The sequence below is a fragment of the Chamaea fasciata genome, unplaced genomic scaffold (assembly GCF_029207755.1).
Source record: "Chamaea fasciata isolate MVZ Bird 193981 ecotype frontalis unplaced genomic scaffold, bChaFas1.0.hap1 SCAF_27, whole genome shotgun sequence".
Lineage (NCBI taxonomy): Eukaryota > Metazoa > Chordata > Aves > Passeriformes > Sylviidae > Chamaea > Chamaea fasciata.
The window spans coordinates 3,802,718-3,821,414 of NW_027094112.1; the positions used below are offsets into that span (position 1 = coordinate 3,802,718).

Consider the following 18,697-nt stretch of genomic DNA (forward strand, 5'->3'; position numbering starts at 1 on the left):
AGGAATTTAAGGCAGGGAGTTTATATGGCCTATTTCCTGATAAAATCAGACGTTTCAAAGTGTCCCTTCACAGTGTGGCAACACTGCAGTGAGCCCAAGGCATTTATGGGCAGCAGAATAGGCAGTTTCCTTGAAAAAGGATATTTCAGAGACATGGTTTTAAAGGTTGCTCCATGGCTCTGTGCCCACTGACTGGAAGAAACCCTTGAGCCAAAATGTACAGCAATCCAGAAGGATGCTTGGGGGTTATTTATTATCCCTTGCTCCCGATGGGGGAATGCTGAGTGCAGCAGTCAGGCCTGTCTGCTCTGGGCTGGACACTGCAAACACATGTTTGAGACACGGTTACCTTTCAATATGTTTTTCAGTCTTTTCCCTGTAATATACCAGGGATAACAGTCCGGTGATGACGGCGTCGCAGACCCTTGGATGGCGACAGACGCCCTTTAACCAGACTGGTGATAAAGTCTTTGCCTTTGAACCAATCTCCCTGCTCAAGGCAGCACCTTTGCCACGAGGCAGTGACACAGGACAGGCTGTCCCCTCCTCTGCTGCTCCTCCCAGAAATGTGTCTGTGGTGCCTGCAGCGCTCAGGAGCAGCTGGTACCCCTGGAAAGAAGCAGGAGGATCTCAACTCCGACGCTCCAGCTGGAGAGGAGTCTGTGCTTGTTGTTCCCTCTTCATTTATTGTCACAGCTGATAGCCGAGATTCGGACAGGCTGAAGCACAGTCCCCACCAGTCCTGCCCCACCAACTGTGCCATGGGCTGAGGGCTGGGCTGGGGCTGCTGCTGCCAGGGGGATGCAGGGGCGGGCACAGTCCTTGGCAGCTGTAGCATCGACTCCTCACCTGCCCCAAGCAGGTTACCTTGCTCAGCTCCAGCTGAAAGCCGTCCCTGGCTGGCAGCTCTGTGCTCCGGGGGCAGCCTGGCCCCTCGCCAGCCCTGCGCTGCCCCGGCTCTTACCCCAAACCCCGCGTCTGGGTCTTCCCTCTTGCACCACACCTGCGGGGCACGGAGGGGCGGCGAAGCTCAGCCCAGGTGGGAGGGACCGTGCTCCCGTTAAATCCAAGCTCGCAGAGAACCCGCTCCTTGCACAGACCCACCCTTGTGGTTTATGAGCTCCAGGTGCTGGAGGTGCTGCAGCGGAGCCGCGCGGGAGTGGGGACGAGCCGCTGCAGCCCAGGTACCTCCGAGTGCTGATTCCCAGGGCCTTCTCTGCCTTTGGATGACTCCTCCAAGTCCTTTTCTTCTTTCAGTTCTCATGCTAATGCTGTGTGCAGCTCGCATCAGTTCTTCCCTTCCATCGCTCCTCTTGCTGCTGCTTTGCATTACCTGGGGATTATTCTTGTGCCTTGGGAGGAATCTGCCGCAGTGATCTCAAGCCAAGCTGTGGTTGTTCCTGCCCCAGCAGTGCTGCCAGTGGGCAGAAACTGAGCAGTGGTGATCCAGGGTGGGGAAGGCTGGTGGATAATGCTGGGAGCAGTGGTGTGGAATTATGCATATTACTCCAGCTGAGGTTCTGAGGTTTTCTCAGTAGTCCATGGGCTTTATGACATGAGCAATTACCTTTCTGACCCTTTGGAAGCCTATTTAAGATTTTCAGTGGTGTTTGTTGTCTGTGCATGTGTCCAACTGCATGTTTCCTCCACTGCCTCAAGTGAGCTCAGCTGAGGTGAAGTGGCTGGGATTGTGTGCTCCGATGCGTGATCCAGTGCCTCCTTCCTCCCTGTGGGAAGCTGTGGTGTGGGAATTGTGGAGAGCTCAAGGCAATAAAAGTGCCACGTGGGAGCAGAAGTGTCAGTGGCTGAGGCAGAGGTTTGTGTGGGCTCGGAGTTGCTCGGGGTGTTGTGGTACCACTAAACCTTCTTAAGCCACAGACAGCCAGGAAGGTCAAAGCACAGGGAATGAGGTCAGTAACAAACGTGCTGTGAAACCAAAAGCAGGTTCTGGGCCTCCATCCTTGTGTCAGAGGAGAGGGATTATCAGGAGGATGGCAGAGAAGCTGTGCAGCCAGGGCTCCAAGTGGGAGTGCTCAGATCTGCTGCTGGTGTAGGTAGATGTATTGGGAGGAAAATGGAGTCTGAGGAGGGGAGGGAAAGGATCCAGTCCCACCTCTACTCCTTGGACTCAAGGGAAGAGCCTGAAGCATGCTCTGGTGCTTCATAAGGTTTCCAGGCCTGGGTGCAGTGCGGTTCAGGGGATGTGCCCAGGCCAGCACAGATGTGCAGGGCCCTTCTGAAACATCTGCAGTGTGCAGAGCCCCCCGTGCAGCAGCTGCCATCCTCTCCCTCCCCATTGGCACCCCTGAAATGCAGGGAAACAGCCTCTCATGCTGCAGATTCCTCTGTCTGATGCTGCCTAGAGAGTCTCACAAGGGCTGGAGGGAGATGTTCCCATGGTCTCAGAGAAGAAACATCCTGGCTGGTGCTCCAAGGAGCTCGTTAGTGTCTGTTCCTGTAACTCATCTCAAACATTCTTAGGATTTGCTAATTTAGCCTATTTTTAGACAGACACCCTGTTCTAAAGACACTGTTGTCCCTGAGCCTCCCATGTCAACGGCTCACCCACAAAGAGGGGAGGGGAAACTTCTCCTGCTGTGCTGGGACCTCTCTTGGAAACGGGGACCAGGCTCTGTGCTGATCTTGTACCCAGAGAAGCTCTTGCCAGAGGAGAAAGAGCTGTCCCGGGAGAGGAAAAGGCTGTAAGGCAGTGGGAGGGGGAGCTGTTGGAGCAGCGATTTCAACATTGCTAATATCCCGCCTCCTCCAAAAGCCTGGAGACCCTTCCAGAAGTCTGAAATGTTGCTAAACAAGGAGCACTTTGGGAGGAGGGCGGCGGGGGGTCCGCAGGGGGGTCGCTGGGGGTGGGTGGCTCCTGCTGTGGATGCTCTCGGGTTGCACTGGAGGGTTTCTCGCTGCCCCACCAAAACATCCTGCTCTGGCACTGCTTGTGCGGGTGCTGCCCCATCGTGAAGCTCCGGGGGCTGGTCAAATACCAAGATGCTGTCTGGGATTTCATAAACGCTTCTTTTTTCTTGCTGCTGAGATTCCAAATCGCTCATGTCTGAGCGAGGGAGGAGGCTCTGACAGACTGCCCTTCTCCCCCGGCGTGGGAGGGCAGCCCCTCCTCGGGCACCAGGTGCTGGAACCCCCCGGAGCTGGGGTGTATTAATATCTGCCATGTGATACCGTGGCTCTCCCTGCTCTGCAGGGAAAACACAGCATAACCATGGGAACTTTTCTCCCTCAACCCCCTCAGCACGCCCCTCTAATCCAGGCAAGTCGCCCGCAGCCCTCGCAGTGATTAAACTGTGTGTATAACGAGCTCTGGAAATCCTGGGTGTCCCAGCAGTTCCCTCTGCCCTTCCTGGCGAGGGGATGTGTAACAGGCTTGTCATCGGGAGGCTCCCAGGGCTCACGTTGCAAGGAAAAACAACCAGATTTGGCAGCTGGCTGAGCTGTTTTGGGGTCTGCGCAGACAGGGAGCGAGGCTGTGTCCCGGCTCGTATGTCTGAGCTCCAAATAACCGCGCTGGGACACCCAGCGTGCAGCTGCCGGCGATGCTGCGGGGCAGCGCTGCCAGCTCTGCCCTTACCCTGCCAGGGCAGAGCCGGTGCGGGGGCTGGGGGGGTCCCACCGGGCTCCTGCAGACGAAGCGAGGAGGGACTTTGCTCAGCGTGGATCCCCGGGCTCGGCCCATGTGGCGTCGCGGGGCTGAGCCGTGCCCGGCGGGTTTGGGAAGGGCGGGCGGTTATCGAGCAGCCGGGGTGTGTCGGCACAGCCCTGGCTCCAGGGCACCCGGCTTCTCCCAGCCGCGCCCAGGAGCGCCCCGCAGCCCTCCAAACCCAGCACCCCACCTCCTGCCCCCCCGTGGGTGCCCCAGTGCTGACACCCCGAGCCCAGCTCCTTTTCCTGCCGCGGGGGGCTGCCTGCCAAGCTGGGCTGGAGCAGGACTGGGCTTAGCGGGCTGGGCTGCAGCCCCAGCCCCACAGCCTGGGTCTCCTGGTGCAGTAGGCAGCTCCTTCACTCAGGATATTTCTAAGAGTGTCCATCTGCATGTGAAGTCTGTGACTTGTCCCCTCCAGCTTAGAGAGAGTTGTGTTCCACATTCTGCTTCCAGCAGCAGAAACTCTGCAATTTCCAGTCTTGGATGTGTTTGTGCCAGCTTATTTCCATCCCTTTCTGTGCTAGCCTTGACTTAGCTGAGACAACAGAGCTCCTTCCCTGGAATTTCCATACAGCCAGTCGATCTCCCAGCCCGGGGTGAACCAGCCTGTCCAGGCATGGCTGCGGTGCTGGGGTTCCCTCTGTCAGGGCTGCCCTGATTCTGTCCCAGAGCTCACTCTGCTGCTGCCACAGAGCCCAGGGCATGGCTCCTGGCACGGTGTGGATGAGTGTGATACCTGTGCCCATGCCTGGCCCCTCTTCCCTACCCGGGGGGCACAGCCAGACCCTGCCCAGCCCTTGCTGGGGCTGTGCATGGGGACACTGCCATTCCAAGGGCTCTGGGGAGGTCCTGATGTCTGTGGCCAGCATTTGGCTGTCCCATGGCTGTGCCACGCTGGTGGCCAGCAGCCGCCTGTGATTCACCTCCTTCCCCTCAGCCCTTCTCCTTTGCTCCTCCAAGCACAAGAGCCTGCAGCCGAGGCTCAGAATTCCTGTGAGGAGCCTGGGAGACCTCTCACTTCAACCCAGAGAAGGGAAGGGAGGAGAAATGAGGTTTGGAGGCTAATTCTGGCAGCATCACACATGAGAAAGATCAAAAAACTCAGGGCAGGAGTACAAGAAAGGAGGGAAGCTGTTGCGTGCATGCTCCTGGAAGCCCCGACAGCCCTGGTTCATGCATCCTGCACGTTATTTCTGTACCTACTTAAATTAAAACCAGCCTTGTCTTGCGGATGCCGACTGGAGCCAGGCAGTTCTTCTCCCCAGGGGAGAATCCAATTTTCACTCCATCTCGCTTGTGTTTTTGACCTGGAATGACTCTTCTTTTTATATTTAACAAACGCTCCCTCTGAGCCTTGTACCACACTGCACTTCTCACGCAGAGCTGGCAGCGTTGTGGCACGCGGTGACCCAAGGCAGGAGACCTTGGGTGGTTCCCCAAGGTGGGCACTTGCTCACCTGGGCTCTGGCCACCCCCTGGGCAGAGCTGTGCTGTCACTAGACCAGAGGTGACACAAACTTTGCAGGCAGAGCCCTGCCATGGCCAGCCCAGTGGGGAAGGGGGCTGGGTCCCAGCCTGCTCCTGTAGCCACTGTGCCCTGGGGCTGGGGTCTGGAAATGCCAAGGGAGAGCCACGTGCTGGTGCTGGCCGTGGCACAGCCAGTGGGGAGGGCACTGTGGGCTGTGGCACTGCTGCAGTCAGAGGAGGGACCCCACTACCTGCAGCCCCTCACCCACCTGCCCCCCAGTTTCTGGCAGATCCCTTCACAGCTGGCTCTCCATAGGGACAACCAGCTCCAGACTCAGTCCATCTCCTCTGGGAACTGGGGCAGACCTGGCTCCAACAGCATAGCCCCAAATTCCCAGAGGTTCCAACCTCCAGGAATAATTAGCAACAATTCAGAAGTGCCTTGGACCTGTCTAATTCAGGCTCCAGAGGTGCTTCCCTTCCTGCAGCACAGCCCTGCTCCCAAGCCATTCCTATGCCAGTCCTGTGACTAAAACCTCTCAGACGCTCAGGAGACACGATGGGGGCCGGGCTGACAGGAAGGTAAATGGGGTTGAGGTATTTATTCACTCCTGCAGCTCTCCATGCTCTCAGAAGCCCTGGAGAGGGATTTACCTGCCGTGACTCGCCCGGGGTCGGGTGCTGACAGCAGCAACAGACAGCAGCGATGTTTTGCTTCTAATTCCCTACACTTTCTAAGCCCGGGGTATTCTGGGTGTCTCTCTAGCAAGATATGGGGCTTCTCCGCGGTTATATAACTCACCCAAGGCACAGCTGCCCTGATTTGAGCCACCCTCCGTACCTGCTCTCAACACCTGGCAGGGCAATTAGTCACCGATTACAGTCAGTGACGCAGAGCACCGGCCCAGCTCCTGCCCGCGCCCACGGGGCTGAGAGACCGGCTGCCTTGGAGCAACGTGTCTCGTTCCTAATCCTGTGACTCCATCGTTAATCAGCCCAGGATAAGGGAGTAAATAAGTCTGTCATTGGAGACTGTTGCAGGACAGGACAAATATTTTATGAGGTGTACCCCTCTGTTGGGGAGTGTCACACACCAAAACCCCACAGGGTATGGAGAGGGAGCCCTGAGCTGTGGCATTAACTCCTGCCGGCAAACCTTTGGCTCTGGATCTCGGGATACCCTGTGGTCCCCAACAGTGCTGCTCTGCCCAGGGATCAGAGAGGATAGTGTGCTGCTGACACAGGGAATGTGCTGGGCCTCGATGTCCCCAACACGGAGATGCCAGGCTTGGCTGCCATAGTGGGTACGGAGAGGGATAGGATTATTTTCCTCATCCCAAACCAAAGGAGTGAGGGTCCCTCTGTGTTTGGTGGCAGCGTGTTGCTGAGGCACAGCTCCTGCCCAGCAGGACAGGAGGAGCAGCTGGGGGAGCCCCATTAATTGCTAATGCAGCGGGAACGGCTTCCCCACCTCCAAACGGCATCCCAAGACCCTTTCTCCCAGACCCCTGAGGGAAGCCAACCTCGTTCCACAGGAGTTTATAATGGGGAATTAAAAAATACTTCCTGGCAGGGAGTATTCAAAATGCATCTGCAGTCAGATTCCTCGAGCAGCACCATGACTGAGGCAGCAGCCACGTCCGCAGGCTTCCAGCCTTGCGTTGTACCAGGAAAATAAAATCCTGGATTAGCTGTACACCCACTTGCAGGACACTGCCCTGGCAGGCAGCTCCAGCTCTCTGCCCCACAGGGCTCCAGGCTTGCTGGCTGCCCTTGGATGGCTCCCGAGGTTCAGGGTCCCATGGGAAGGCTGTTAGAGCCTTCATTTCATTCTTAATCCAGAAAATTAGCAAATAAAAACAGGATTCCATTTTAGGCCTTTGAATCCGGAAAAGCTGTTGCCAATGAGTCTTTCATGTGCTTGCCCGGCTGCGCTGTGGCACCGGGAGCAGAGGCTGGAGGGGGTGGAAAAGCAGGACAGGGTGACTTGTTTTCATATGAGCTGAATTCCAGCTTTCGCTCCAAATCCCCGTTTTTATAGACTTTTCCGCTGAAGTCTGCTCCTGCCCGGGGCATGCCTGTGTAACCGCTCCTCTCTGCATTCCTCAGATTCTTATTCCGCTGGAGACTGGATTGAAGACGGGGTCTGAGATCCCTGGTGGAGGAAGGAGGCGAGGAGGAGGAGGAGGAGGTTTCCCTTGGCCTCTAAGCTGTGAAACCGGAAAACCAAACCATGTCACAGGTCATAGAATCCCACGTGTTGCGTGTTGGACAGACTGTCTGCATTTCCTCCCCGGAGGAAAGCAAGAGCCTGCACCCGGCGGGGTACCCGGGCTGCTCCACACTGCCGGGCAAGTACGTCTACTACTCCACAGAGGCCTGGACTGATCCCCCCTCCATGGTGCACCCCAAGGCTCGCCTGCTCCCCGCCGGGAGAGCGTTCGGAGCCCAGCCCGCGTCGGAGCATGTGGCTGCTCACACGCAGGGGAAAGGCCAGCAGAATTCCTCCTTGGAGAGACCCCCTGCCCCGTGCCTGCCGAAGGAGGAGGAGAACACCAGCACGGACCCTGAGGCTCAGCCAGTGTCTCCCTCCTTGGACATAACCATAGAGACTCTCAACAAGATGATCCTAGAAATCGATCCGACCTTCCAGCCGCTGCCGTGCAGGCCAGTGAAGGATGCAGCCCAGCCTGCTGCTCAGGGTGACACTGCAGCCACCAAGAAGCAGGACCCGGAGGCAATAGGTGAGGCAAAGGCAGCGCTCGGGCTGTGGAGCTCTGATCTGGTGAAAACCCTCTGCCCAGAGCCTGGAGTAGAGGGGTCAGGTACACGCCTGTCCTCTGGATGCACACAAGCTCCTGGGTTCCTGGGGGAGGCTGGAAATGGGTGTCAGGGGCAGTCCCCACTGTCCCCCAGAATTGGGGACTGCTTCCTGACATTAGGGTTCCATATTGAGGAGCAGGACAGGCTGCATCTCCAAGCTCTGCCTAACTCTGGTGCCTCCACAGCCTTGGTCTGATCACTGTTGACATGTCTCATGTCCAGACAGCTCAGAGGGGTCCAGAAAGGAACAGGGGAAACAGCCTTTAGCTCTACCTGATGTTCATTTCCCTGTGTTTGGAGAAAACAATTCTCATTACAAATGGGACTTGCAACTCTTGGAAAACTTCTAATCCCAGTTGTCACCACCAGTGACTGGCCCTGGGCTCTGGGTGCCCAGGGAGGGCCCTGCTCCCCTCAAGGGCAGAAGAACCTTGCCCAGGGTCACACTTGACCTGTGGGAGCACATGGATTTACAGCCAGATTTCCAGAGCCCTGGGCTAAGGTATCAAGTGTTGCACAACCATCCCATTTAAGTGTTCCCAATTCTTTTGCCAGGGAAATTCTTTTTCCAGGGCTTGTGCACTCCCCGGGCAGCATACCTGGCATAGGCAAGGCACCAGCAGCACATACCAGCCCTGCCTCTGCTCACAAGTGCCTTATGTGAACCCTTGTGCAGCTCTTCCCTGTCATCCTTGCAACCCAAGCTCTGATTTGTGAGCTGCTCCTGATCCAAGTATTCCTGCCTGGGCTCTCCTGCTCATTTTAGGTGTCCAACACCCAGTGCACGGGGCAGCCCCAGCATGTGGGGGGCTGACAGTGCTGACAGGACAGGTCTAGGGTGGTTCAGGTGCCTCAGGTGTCCCTGCTTCCCAAAAGCCTTATTGCCCATCCCTGTCTTTACACACAAGAATACCTTGACATTCAATCCCCAGTCTTCTTCCCACAGCAAGGTCAAATGTGAGGATGTTAAAGACAAGAAAAAATTTCAATTCTCCCTGAGCCCTCATGCAAACATGAGGACGGCAGGGCTGGAGAAGGATGGGGTGGGTGTGAGGGTCCCGGTGCTGCAGGAGGGCAGCGGCACTGCAGGAACCAGGCAATTCCAGAGCAGACAGTGTTCCTGCTTCCTGCTGGGATGGACAGGGTGGCCTTGCAGATAAAATACTGTGACAAAGTGCAGATTCAGCTCTGGCTGCTGGGTGCCTGACCCATTCCACTGCCCCCCTCCGTGCCCTGCTCGGGGTCTGGAGCCCCAAGCAGCTCTGCAGGTAACGTGCTAGTGGTCTGCAGAATCTGGCTCCAAGTGTGGAACTGAACATCTGGAAAGGTGCCCACAAATTCAGTGGGAAAAGCCTCACTTCAGCTTTCATTTTCTTTTAACAGCACTTGGTTTTTTACACTAACTTCCTCCCACAGGGCAGTGTCCCTGTACACTCACCTCCTCCTCCTCCAGCCCTGCAACCTGTGCCCGGATGTGAGGGTGGCAGGGACTGATGGTGCTCAAGAGAGGCGAGAGGGGCTTGTTCTTGTCTCGTCTAATGGAGACCATGAGGAAGCTTTAAACATGGCACTCAATCCCTTCCAACTCCACATAGTCTATGGTTCTGTCAAATGCTGCAGCAGCAGGAGGCATGTTCGTGAGAGGCACCATTCCCTCTGGATCCTTCTAGTTCCTAGAGGAGAAAGGAGATCTCAGATCTTGGCTTGCGTGACATCTGGGCTCCGCGTTTGTGGCGCTTCTGCCACTCCTTGATGCGGGAAAACTTGCCAAGGTCTTGAGCAAATATTTGAGGTTTAACCACAGGTGATAAGAAGAGCAAAGGCAGAGAAGTAGGAGGTAAAAGGCCTCATGAGCTTGGTGCACAAATGCTTGTCAGTTCCTCAAAGGACAATTAAAAACCCCATTTCTTTCTCCTTTTGGGGAGACATTGCCAGAAAGCATCCGGCCAGCTCGCTGCAAGGGTTTGTGCACTGATACTGGGACACGTGGCTGCAGAGCTGCCCCAAGGCTGGGCACTGGAGGAGCTGCTGCTGGCAGCAAGGCTGTGGAAGGGCAAGGCTCTGGTTCTGTCCTGCCACGATCCAACTGTGTCTCCACTGGGGACCAGCCCTCCTGGCTCACCCAGCCCCTCCTTGGTGCTCATGGCTGGCTGTGTTTACCCAATCTTGTGCTGGGATTGGCATAGAGAAGGAGATCAGGGAGTAACTTCTCCACAGCCCCGTGCTCTTCCTGCTCATCCAGCTCCGTGCCCCAGAGCTCAGGTTGCTGCTTGCAGTAGCCGGGGCCAGCAGCTCCCACACAGCAAGTCCATCAGGACCTGTCACACCCTGGGCAGGGAGCTCAGGGCTGTCAGAGCAGTTTGTCTTTGCTGCAGGAAAAAGGATTTTCCCTTTCTGAAAAACACCTTTGAGAATGGGAGCTTTCCTGAACTCCAAGGCAGGGCAAGAACAAGGTACTGAAAGCAAAGCTGGGCACGTCCAGACTGGAAGGGAGGTGCACACCTCTGGCACTGGAGTGATTAACCACCAGAGCAGCTTCCCTGGGATGTGATGAATCTGCCATCGCTGCAAGCACTCAAATCAAGTCCGAGTGTCTTGCTAGAAGGCCTCTTCCAGCTCAGCCAGAAATGCTGGCTTTGTCCAGGGACATGCATCAGGCACCCCGGGTTCTGACCGTGAGGTTCCACTGGGGGTCTTGGACAGGAGATGCTCTGTCAGGTGTTGTTCCCATGTCACTAATGGGACGAGGAGGGACTGGCTGTGAGCACAGACTGAAGAGAAAGAATTCCACAGCAGAACACAAGCACAGAGACTGCCTTGGAAGCTACTTCTCTCGAGAGATTTGTGCAGGGTGGGAGAAAGGAGGAGGGAGCAGCCGGCCCCTGCCTGGATCTGTGCTTGCTGTTGGCATGGCTGGTCCTGTAGTGGACACCAAGAGGGTTGTAACTGCCCCTGTCCCACATGGATTTCCTGTGAGATGGAAAGTGTAGATGGAAGTCCAGCTGTACCTGGGGCCAGGTGACATCCCCCTGCTCCTCTGCCCAGCGTGTGCAGGGCCACCCTCCGAACCTGACGTCACCCCGGGGGGAGCAGCCAGGTGTTTTTCTCTTGAGTCAGGTACAAACAGAGCAGCTGCTGGAGGGAACACCCGCCTCTGGCTGCAGGTCTCAGCAGGTCCTGGCTGGGTAATGCTGGAGAGGGGGGTCTGAGCAGCCAGACGTGACCACACGTAACCCCATTCCCTGGGAGCCTGCCAGCACCGGGGGGTGTCACTTCACCTTGGGATCTGTGAGGAAACAGTCCTCACAGGGTCTCAACAAAGGGTAGTGCTGGAGCCCCAGCCCTGCAGAGGGGGAGCCAAAATCCACGGCGGGAAGAACAGACACATGTTCCTCACAGATCTTTGCTGAGGAACCCAGCTCGCACACCAGATCTTCCATGACGTCCTCTTTCTCTCTGCAGATATCAAGTACATAGAGCTGACACCGGGCAGAGCCACGGGGCCTGACCTGCCACAGGGCTCCCCCAGCCCTTCGGGCACCCCCTTCTCCAGGTCCCCCCAAGGCAACAGCTTCCTGCCCCAAAAAGGGGCACTTGGAGGCAAATACAACACCAGTGACAGCGTGGTTTTCTCGAGCCCACCCGGACCCTCGGGCCCCCAGTCGGCCGCCCTGAGCTGTAGCAAAGCATCTGAGAGCTCCAGCGTGCCCTGGCAGTGCCTGGCAGGACACACGGACACAGTCTCCTGCAGCCCCGGGGCCCTCAGCACCTCCCCAGGTGTTGACAATCTGCTGAAGCCCGTGCAGGTGTTGAGGGCCCGGCAGAGGGGAAGCTGGGTGTCCCAGCTCTCCACGAGCCCTGGCTCTGACACCAGCTACATCCTGGGCAGGTAAATGCCACCTGTGCCTGGTGGAAGGGGCACAGGGCAGTGTACCCCGAGTCCCTCATTCCTTGGGCTGGGAGATGATGCCCTGCAGGGCTGGTGCAGTCGCTGGGATGGTCTCTGCGTGTGAACAACCCCCTGATCTCTGCTCTGTCTCCCTCCTGCAGCAGCACCCACTCGCTCCAAAATGAGGACTCGGACGCTTCAGCTGCTGCCTCGCCGTCCCCCAGCAGCTCCCTGGGCAGCCCCTTCTCCCCTTCCTCTGGCATCGTGTCTCACTCCAGGGCAGCTTTTGGCCAGAGCCCCACGCAACCCCGGGCAGGCAGCTCCCCCAGCGCCGGCACCTCCCTGGCCCAGAAGGGCCAGGCCAGCAGCTGCCCCCCCTCCATCCTCACCTCCGCGGCCGACATCCCGGTGCTGCTGGTGAACGGCTGCGTGGAACAAGGAGATGGATCCCCGCGGCTGGCCAAAGCCCCCCCAAGCTCTGCCACGCAGCCCCCGCTGCCCAGCTGCAGCGCAGCCTCGAGGCTCGGTGGGCTGAACAACGCGCTGTCAGCGCCGGCACTCAGCTGCCTCTCGGACAGTGAGTCACGGGGCAGGGCGGGGAGGAGCTGCAGACCCCAAAAGATGCTGCGAAAGGGGGAGCAAACCCCACTTTCCCTCTGCTTTAGCTGTGGGTTATAGACACAAAGGATGAGAGGTCCTCGCTGGAGCTCCCCGATGTGTCTCCCTATGGTCCAGGTGATCTGCAGCTTGAGGCCGGTGGCCCTGGGTTAGCCACAGACTTCTGCCCACCAGTGTCCTGGGGCATGGGCTCAGCAGCCAGGAATGCTCTGCTCCCTCCAGGAGATGCAGATGCACCTATTTATAGTACCTGAGGATGAGAAACATCATTCTGTCCTGTCCTGCCTGTTTGCAGACCCAGACTGTGTTGGGAGGAGGGGTTGGGGTTCCCGTTTGCTCTGAGGACACCAAAAGGTGCCAGGGTTCACAAGGTCCCTCATTCAAGGGCAAACACTGGGTCTATTGTTCTCTGGAGGAGATGAGCAGAGGCAGCTCTCAGGGCAGAGGGTTTTAATTGGGATCCTTATGGGAATAGCAAGAGGGTGTGTGGGTCAGATCCTGGTGTAAATCCCATGGTCCAGTGGATTGTGCAGGGCTGGGCAGGCTGGCACTGCCAGGGGATTCCATGTGACCCTCTCTGCACTACATCACAGCCTGCCAAGAGAGATAATTATGTGGAGAATGAGCTATTCTAAGGAGTGGGGAGGAGAGGATTCGAAAGGATTGAAAAACCTTCAGCCCTGGCGGCCAGCCTGGGAGAGAAACGTCTTTGCTGGGCTCTGCCATCTGTGGAGGTCCTTCAGGTTCCTGCTGGTCCTGACATCCTATGGTCTCTTGCAGGTCCCCTGAAGGCTGGGCAGCCCACCATGAAGTTTGTGATGGACACATCAAAATACTGGTTCAAGCCAAGCATCAGCAGGGACCGAGGTGAGGCAGGAAAGGCTCTACAGGTGTCACCCCACCTTGGGCTCCGGCCTGCCCCCGGAGTTCTCCGGTGACCCTGTGGGGGCTCAGTGGGGGCGAATCAAAGTCTGCCGGGGGCTGATGGGTGTGGAGGGACCCTGTCACAGGTTGAGGGGGGCGGCTCAGAAACAAGGGCTGTGCCACGGCCCCTCTGTGTCCTCCAAGTACTGCAAAGCTTCCCCTGCCTGTCACACAGCGTGGCCTGGGCAGGGGCTGAGTGTCCTGGGGACTGCAGGGACCCGTGGGAGCAAGCCAGGGCCCTGCAGGGATGCTGCAGGTGGTGCCACACAAGGGATGTGCATCTGCTTGGCACATGCTCCAGAGCTTTTCCTGCTGCTGCCAAGGAGTGACTCCCTGCGGAGCACCAGGGCACAGTGCAGGGAGGTCTCACCTGCTGAGTTTGGCTGAGCCCCTGCCTGTGCTCTGACAGCAATCCAGCTGCTGAGGGACAAGGAGCCGGGCACGTTCCTGGTGCGGGACAGCACCTCATTCCGGGGCTCCTTCGGACTGGCCATGAAGGTTCCTGGCTCTCAGACAGGTATGGGGGCACAGATGGGGGGGTTGCTTCAAGGGTTTAACTGAAACTACTCAAACTAAAGCCAGGTGAGCAGCCACAGGACTCTGGTGTGTGGGAGGCGCTGGCAGCGAGTCTGTGGGTGCTCATTCACTTCTCACAGGGGCTGGCATCGTGATGACAGCAGAAAGCAGCTCCAGTGATGCCCTGGGACAGGACCCTGGGGTGGGCAGGGGGGACACAGTGGCACTGGGGCTGGTGCTGATGCTGATTGTCGTCTCTCTTGCAGGAGAGGAGAGCAGTGACCTCGTCCGGCACTTCCTCATCGAGTCCTCCACCAAAGGGGTTCACCTGAAAGGTGCCAGCGAGGAGCTGTATTTTGGTAAGGACGGTGCTGTTGCCCACAGCAGCCCTGGCAGCCCCAGGAGCTGTTTCCAGAGCCCCTGGAAGCACCAGCCAGGAGCAGGTGAATGTTTTGCACACCTGCCAGCACAGGAACCCCCCAGCCCCAGGTCCTGCCTGCATTTCCCTGACAGTGAGACCATGGTAGTGGCTCCAAAGCAGGAACATGAGCTCCCTGAGACACTGTAGCAGGCTGGAGGTGTGTGGGTGGTGGGTTCCAGGCAGCAGCCCCCCCTAACTCACAGTTCTGGTTGCAGGGAGCCTCTCTGCCTTCGTGTATCAGCACTCCATCACCCAGCTGGCACTGCCCTGCAAGCTCAGCATCCCCACCCGAGGTAGGTGACGGTGACGGGACAGGAGGGACGCTCCGGGGAGGTGGGGGAGGTCCTCTGTGGGGAGGGGTCTGAGCCCCCCGGGTGCCTGTGAGGGGCTGCTCCTCTGGCTACAGTTGGAGCAGGAACCTGCAGAGCTGACCTGGGGACGGGACGGCGGTGACTCCCTTCCGCTGGGGATGGAGAGAGGGCAAGGGAAGTAGGAGTGGGAGATCAAAGGTGAACAGAGCCCGGAGGGGGAAATGAAGGACAATTAAGTTAATTACTGTTCTAAACCCCTGCAATTAGAGTGGTCCCGGGCCTTTAAGCCTCTTTTGAGATAAGGATCGGCCAAAAAGGTGACCAGCTCGGCCCAGGCTGTGGCATCACTGCTCCTGCTTGTCCTTTGTGCAGATCTCGCTGATGGAGAGGACAGCCCTGACTGCGCTCCCGAATCTGCACTGTCCCTGGCCAGGAAAACTGCAGGTGAGGACGGCAGCCAGCTGCTGGCCCTGGGGACAGCCCAGATGGCAAGAGTGGAGCCTTGGGCACACTGTGACAGCAGCAGATGACCCCTGTGCAGTGATGGGCACTGGTGTGATATCCCCCTCCAGCTTCCCCATGGGGCTGGAGATACCTGTAGGATTTCTGCAGATTTTTCCCTGGGCTGCAAGAGAACCTGATGTCTTTAAGGAAAAGAGATTTTGGGTCCTCAAGATGCTTGAAAACACAGTTCTTGAGGTCATGAGGCTGATAAAAGACCCCCAGTTTGCACAGTTGTAAAGAGTTCCTGATTTTTAAGCCTCTCTCCTGGTGGGCTTCAATGGGGATGGAACAGCTGGAGCTTTAGGAGGGGGAGGGCAGTCAGGGGCTGGTGGAATTGCTGAGGGACCTTGTGGGGCACATGTAGGAATGACAGAGCTGGGCAGGGAAGGGTCTGTGCACCTCAGCCTGTGTGGGCTCCAGGTGAGGGCAAAGAATGAGGGGCAGGAGACCACATGGACGGGTCACAACGCAGGCCGGGGAGCTGGGGACTGCTTTGTTTTGCTGGAAATTCTGAAAAATCAGTTGGCAAGCTGGAAAGTTTAGTTTGACCCAGAACAGCCCTTTAAACAGCTCAATCAGCCTGAAATGTCATGTTTTAGGTTGGCCTTCAGCCCTTCGTTGGCTTGGGGTTTTTCTGCTTTTCATTAAAGGAAATATGTAATAAACAGAAAAAAAAAAAAAAACAGCAAATGTGACATTTAGAAACGGGAAATTAAATACTTTGACTTTTACAACAATTAGCGCAAAGAATTAAAGTAAACCAAACTAAATTAGTGAAGAATTTCTGAGTCACCAAACCTTTTAATTTTCGTCAAAACAAACCTGACCCGGGTCCATGTGAGGGATCTGCAGGATGGCCCCTGGGACCCGGCCCTGGGTCTGGCCTGTGTCACATCTGCGCTGAGCCGGGCCCTTGTGCTGTCCTTGCAGTGTGCAACGTCCTGTACCTCAACTCGGTGAGCGTGGAGACACTGACGGGAGCCCCGGCCATCCTGAAAGGCATCTCCTGCACCTTGGAGCTGGAGACGCTGCCCACGCCCACCCTGGTGCACTTCAGGGTGACAGAGCAGGGAGTCACGCTGACCGACGTCCAGAGGAAGTAAGAGCCCAGGATGGGCCATGGGGAGGCAGCTCCCTCCTCGCCTCCCAGCCTCAGGAAAACCTGCCCTGGTTGGACAAACCCACGTCATGATCCAGGGGTGGACTTGACCCCTTAACAAGGGGTGCTGTGTTGGGTGGCATGGCAGGGGGAGGATGCAGGAACCAGCTGCACCCAGGGTTGGGATTTTGGGATGCCTTGAGACCCTCAGGGCTTGGATTTGCAAATTCGTGTCCTTTCCCGGGCCCTTCCCTTTCCTAACAATTCCCTCTCCTCTTCCAGGGTGTTTTTCAGGCGACACTACCCCTTGGCTGCCATCAGGTTCTGTGGGATGGACCCTGAGAACAGAAAGTGAGTTTTGGGCAGCCATGCCTCTCGGAGCCACCTGCTGTGCTCCCTTCCCTGTGGTTCCCAGTGCCCCTGCACCACTTCAAATCCCAAATCCCATAAAACTGCCCTGGGCACGCCGTGCTGGGGTGGATCTAAACATAACCCTTGGCTTTGCAGCTGATGGAATGAGTTAAACATCAGCCTTTGAGCAACTCCAATTCTGTTCTTCCCCCAGGTGGCAGAAGTACTGCAAGTCCTCCAGGTAAGAGCAGGGACGACCTCCTGCATGGAGTGGGGGGCTGCAATCCAGGCGAATGATGCTGCTTTCGGAAGTGGCTGCATTGCAGAGCTTCAAAGAATGAGGGGGGGATGTGATAGAAGTTACCATGGTGGCAGGATGAGGCGTGGGACTGATGGGTGAAGCTTTGGGAGGGGTTGCTCAGTAGGTTTGGAGGAGAAGTTTGGCTGAGCCCAGCTCTCCACATCCCCTCGTGCAGAACCCCCAGTCCAAATCCCACAGCCTTCCCAGGGACTTGTGCTGGGCTCAGGAAGTGAGTTTATATCTGGCTCTACCTTGTGCTCAAGAATCTTTTCACAGCTGGGGAAGCCTTGCCAAAAATGCTCCTCCCGGCTGCTTGGCTTCCAAGGAAACGTGATTGGGGAGCGGGCCAAGGTGGAATTGCTGGAACTGGGATTTGGCTTTGTGGCTGGGCCGGTTTCAGCCTATTCCTTCAGATTCCTGGATGCAAACTGAATAAGCCTCTTCTCTTTCTCAAAGAATCTTTGGGTTCGTGGCCAAAAGTCAGACAGACCCGGGGAACGTCTGTCACCTGTTTGCAGAGTACGACACCGTGCAGCCAGTGTCCCTTGTCATCGACCTGCTCCGCCAGCTCCTGCCCAGCCCATAGGGACAGAACCTGGGACGCTCAGGGCCAGCAGCTGCCCACACACTGCTGAGCTTCTCCTGCTCCCCTTCTCCTGCTTCCGGGTTGCATTTTGGCAACAGCATGTATTTAGACTTTTTTGTTATGCATCATCGCATCAGGAGTCTCAGCTGAAGACTTTCAGCTCTGGTGGGATGAGATTCTCCTCCGACCCTCTCCGTGGGGCACTGCCTGCCCTGGGGAAGGGACGAGAGCTGCCCAGGAGGCACGGGCACTGTGCTCTCTGTGGAACCACTGTCCCTCAGCTGGACCATCTGCTCTGAAGGACCACAATGCTCTGGCTGGGGTTTCTGCCAGCCATGAGGTCCCCTGTTCTTGGGGTGTCTGGGCTGAGGGAGGTCATGGAGCTGAGCTCCCACCATTGGGGACTCAGCCCCGACGCCCCGGTGCTGCAGGAGGGGAAGTCTGGGGGAGGAATCACCCCCTGAGCAGCACAAAGAGGCAGCTTTGCAAATCAAAGTGTATAAAATGACTAAGTCCTGCTGGAAACCTGCTTCCCTCAGGGAGCAAGCAGCATCCACAGGCAGAAATGACAGAGCAGCGCATTTTTCCTGGTGCTGGGAAATTCTCCTGCCCTTTTACACAGCACGGGGTTGCGGGCGGGCTCGGCCTCCCAGCATTGTGGAGAGCTGGGAAATAACGGTGACATTTTCATGACAGTGAAACATCGGGTTTTTGGAAATAACTTGCCTGAATTTGGGCTGGATTCTCAGATGACGTATATTGGCAGGGCCTCGAGGAAGACGGTGCTGCTGTGATCTGCAGCAGCTGAAGGGTCAGCTCATGCTGTAGCTCAGAGCAGAAAGAGGCTCTGAGGCCACCATGCTCTTCTCTACCTTTGTTCTCATTTGGTGCCTCTGTATTGGCTCTGATTTTGGCCCCCATGTTAACAAACCTTCTCAGGAGTATTTTCAATAAAGCAGTAGAACATTTATCCTGCCACAGGCACCACAGGGCTGGCAGCAATGGAGACACTCGCTCTGCTCCAGAAGACCCATGGCAGAGTCCCTCTCCTCCAGCCAGGCTGTGCAGCAGGTCCAGCTGAGGCTGCTCTTGGCAGTGACCAAAACAGATATTGGGGTCACTGCAGGGGGAGCACATGGGGCTCTGAGAGGAGACAGGAGCAGCTTTGTCCCCCTGGTCCCTGTGCCCGGAGCTCTGCTCTGCCACAACCCAGCACTGCA

At 57.1% G+C, this 18,697-nt stretch overlaps 1 protein-coding gene across 2 annotated transcripts; it reads left to right on the forward strand.

Annotated features, from left to right (window-relative positions):
• The first annotated feature begins 1,099 nt into the window (after positions 1-1,099).
• Positions 1,100-18,501, forward strand: TNS4 (tensin 4). Of its 2 annotated transcripts, none has more exons than XM_066205205.1 (13): positions 1,100-1,184; positions 7,244-7,878; positions 11,420-11,846; positions 12,008-12,423; positions 13,245-13,331; positions 13,798-13,905; positions 14,171-14,263; positions 14,541-14,618; positions 15,009-15,080; positions 16,071-16,239; positions 16,522-16,590; positions 16,805-16,831; positions 17,348-18,501. In XM_066205205.1, exons 2-13 carry the CDS (start codon positions 7,368-7,370, stop codon positions 17,475-17,477), a joined length of 2,187 nt encoding a protein of 728 aa, XP_066061302.1. In that variant the 5' UTR covers positions 1,100-1,184; positions 7,244-7,367; the 3' UTR covers positions 17,478-18,501. The 2 variants fall into 2 exon arrangements, with proteins under 2 accessions (XP_066061302.1, XP_066061303.1); XM_066205206.1 differs by having other exon boundaries at positions 12,011-12,423.
• Positions 18,502-18,697: the final 196 nt, after the last annotated feature.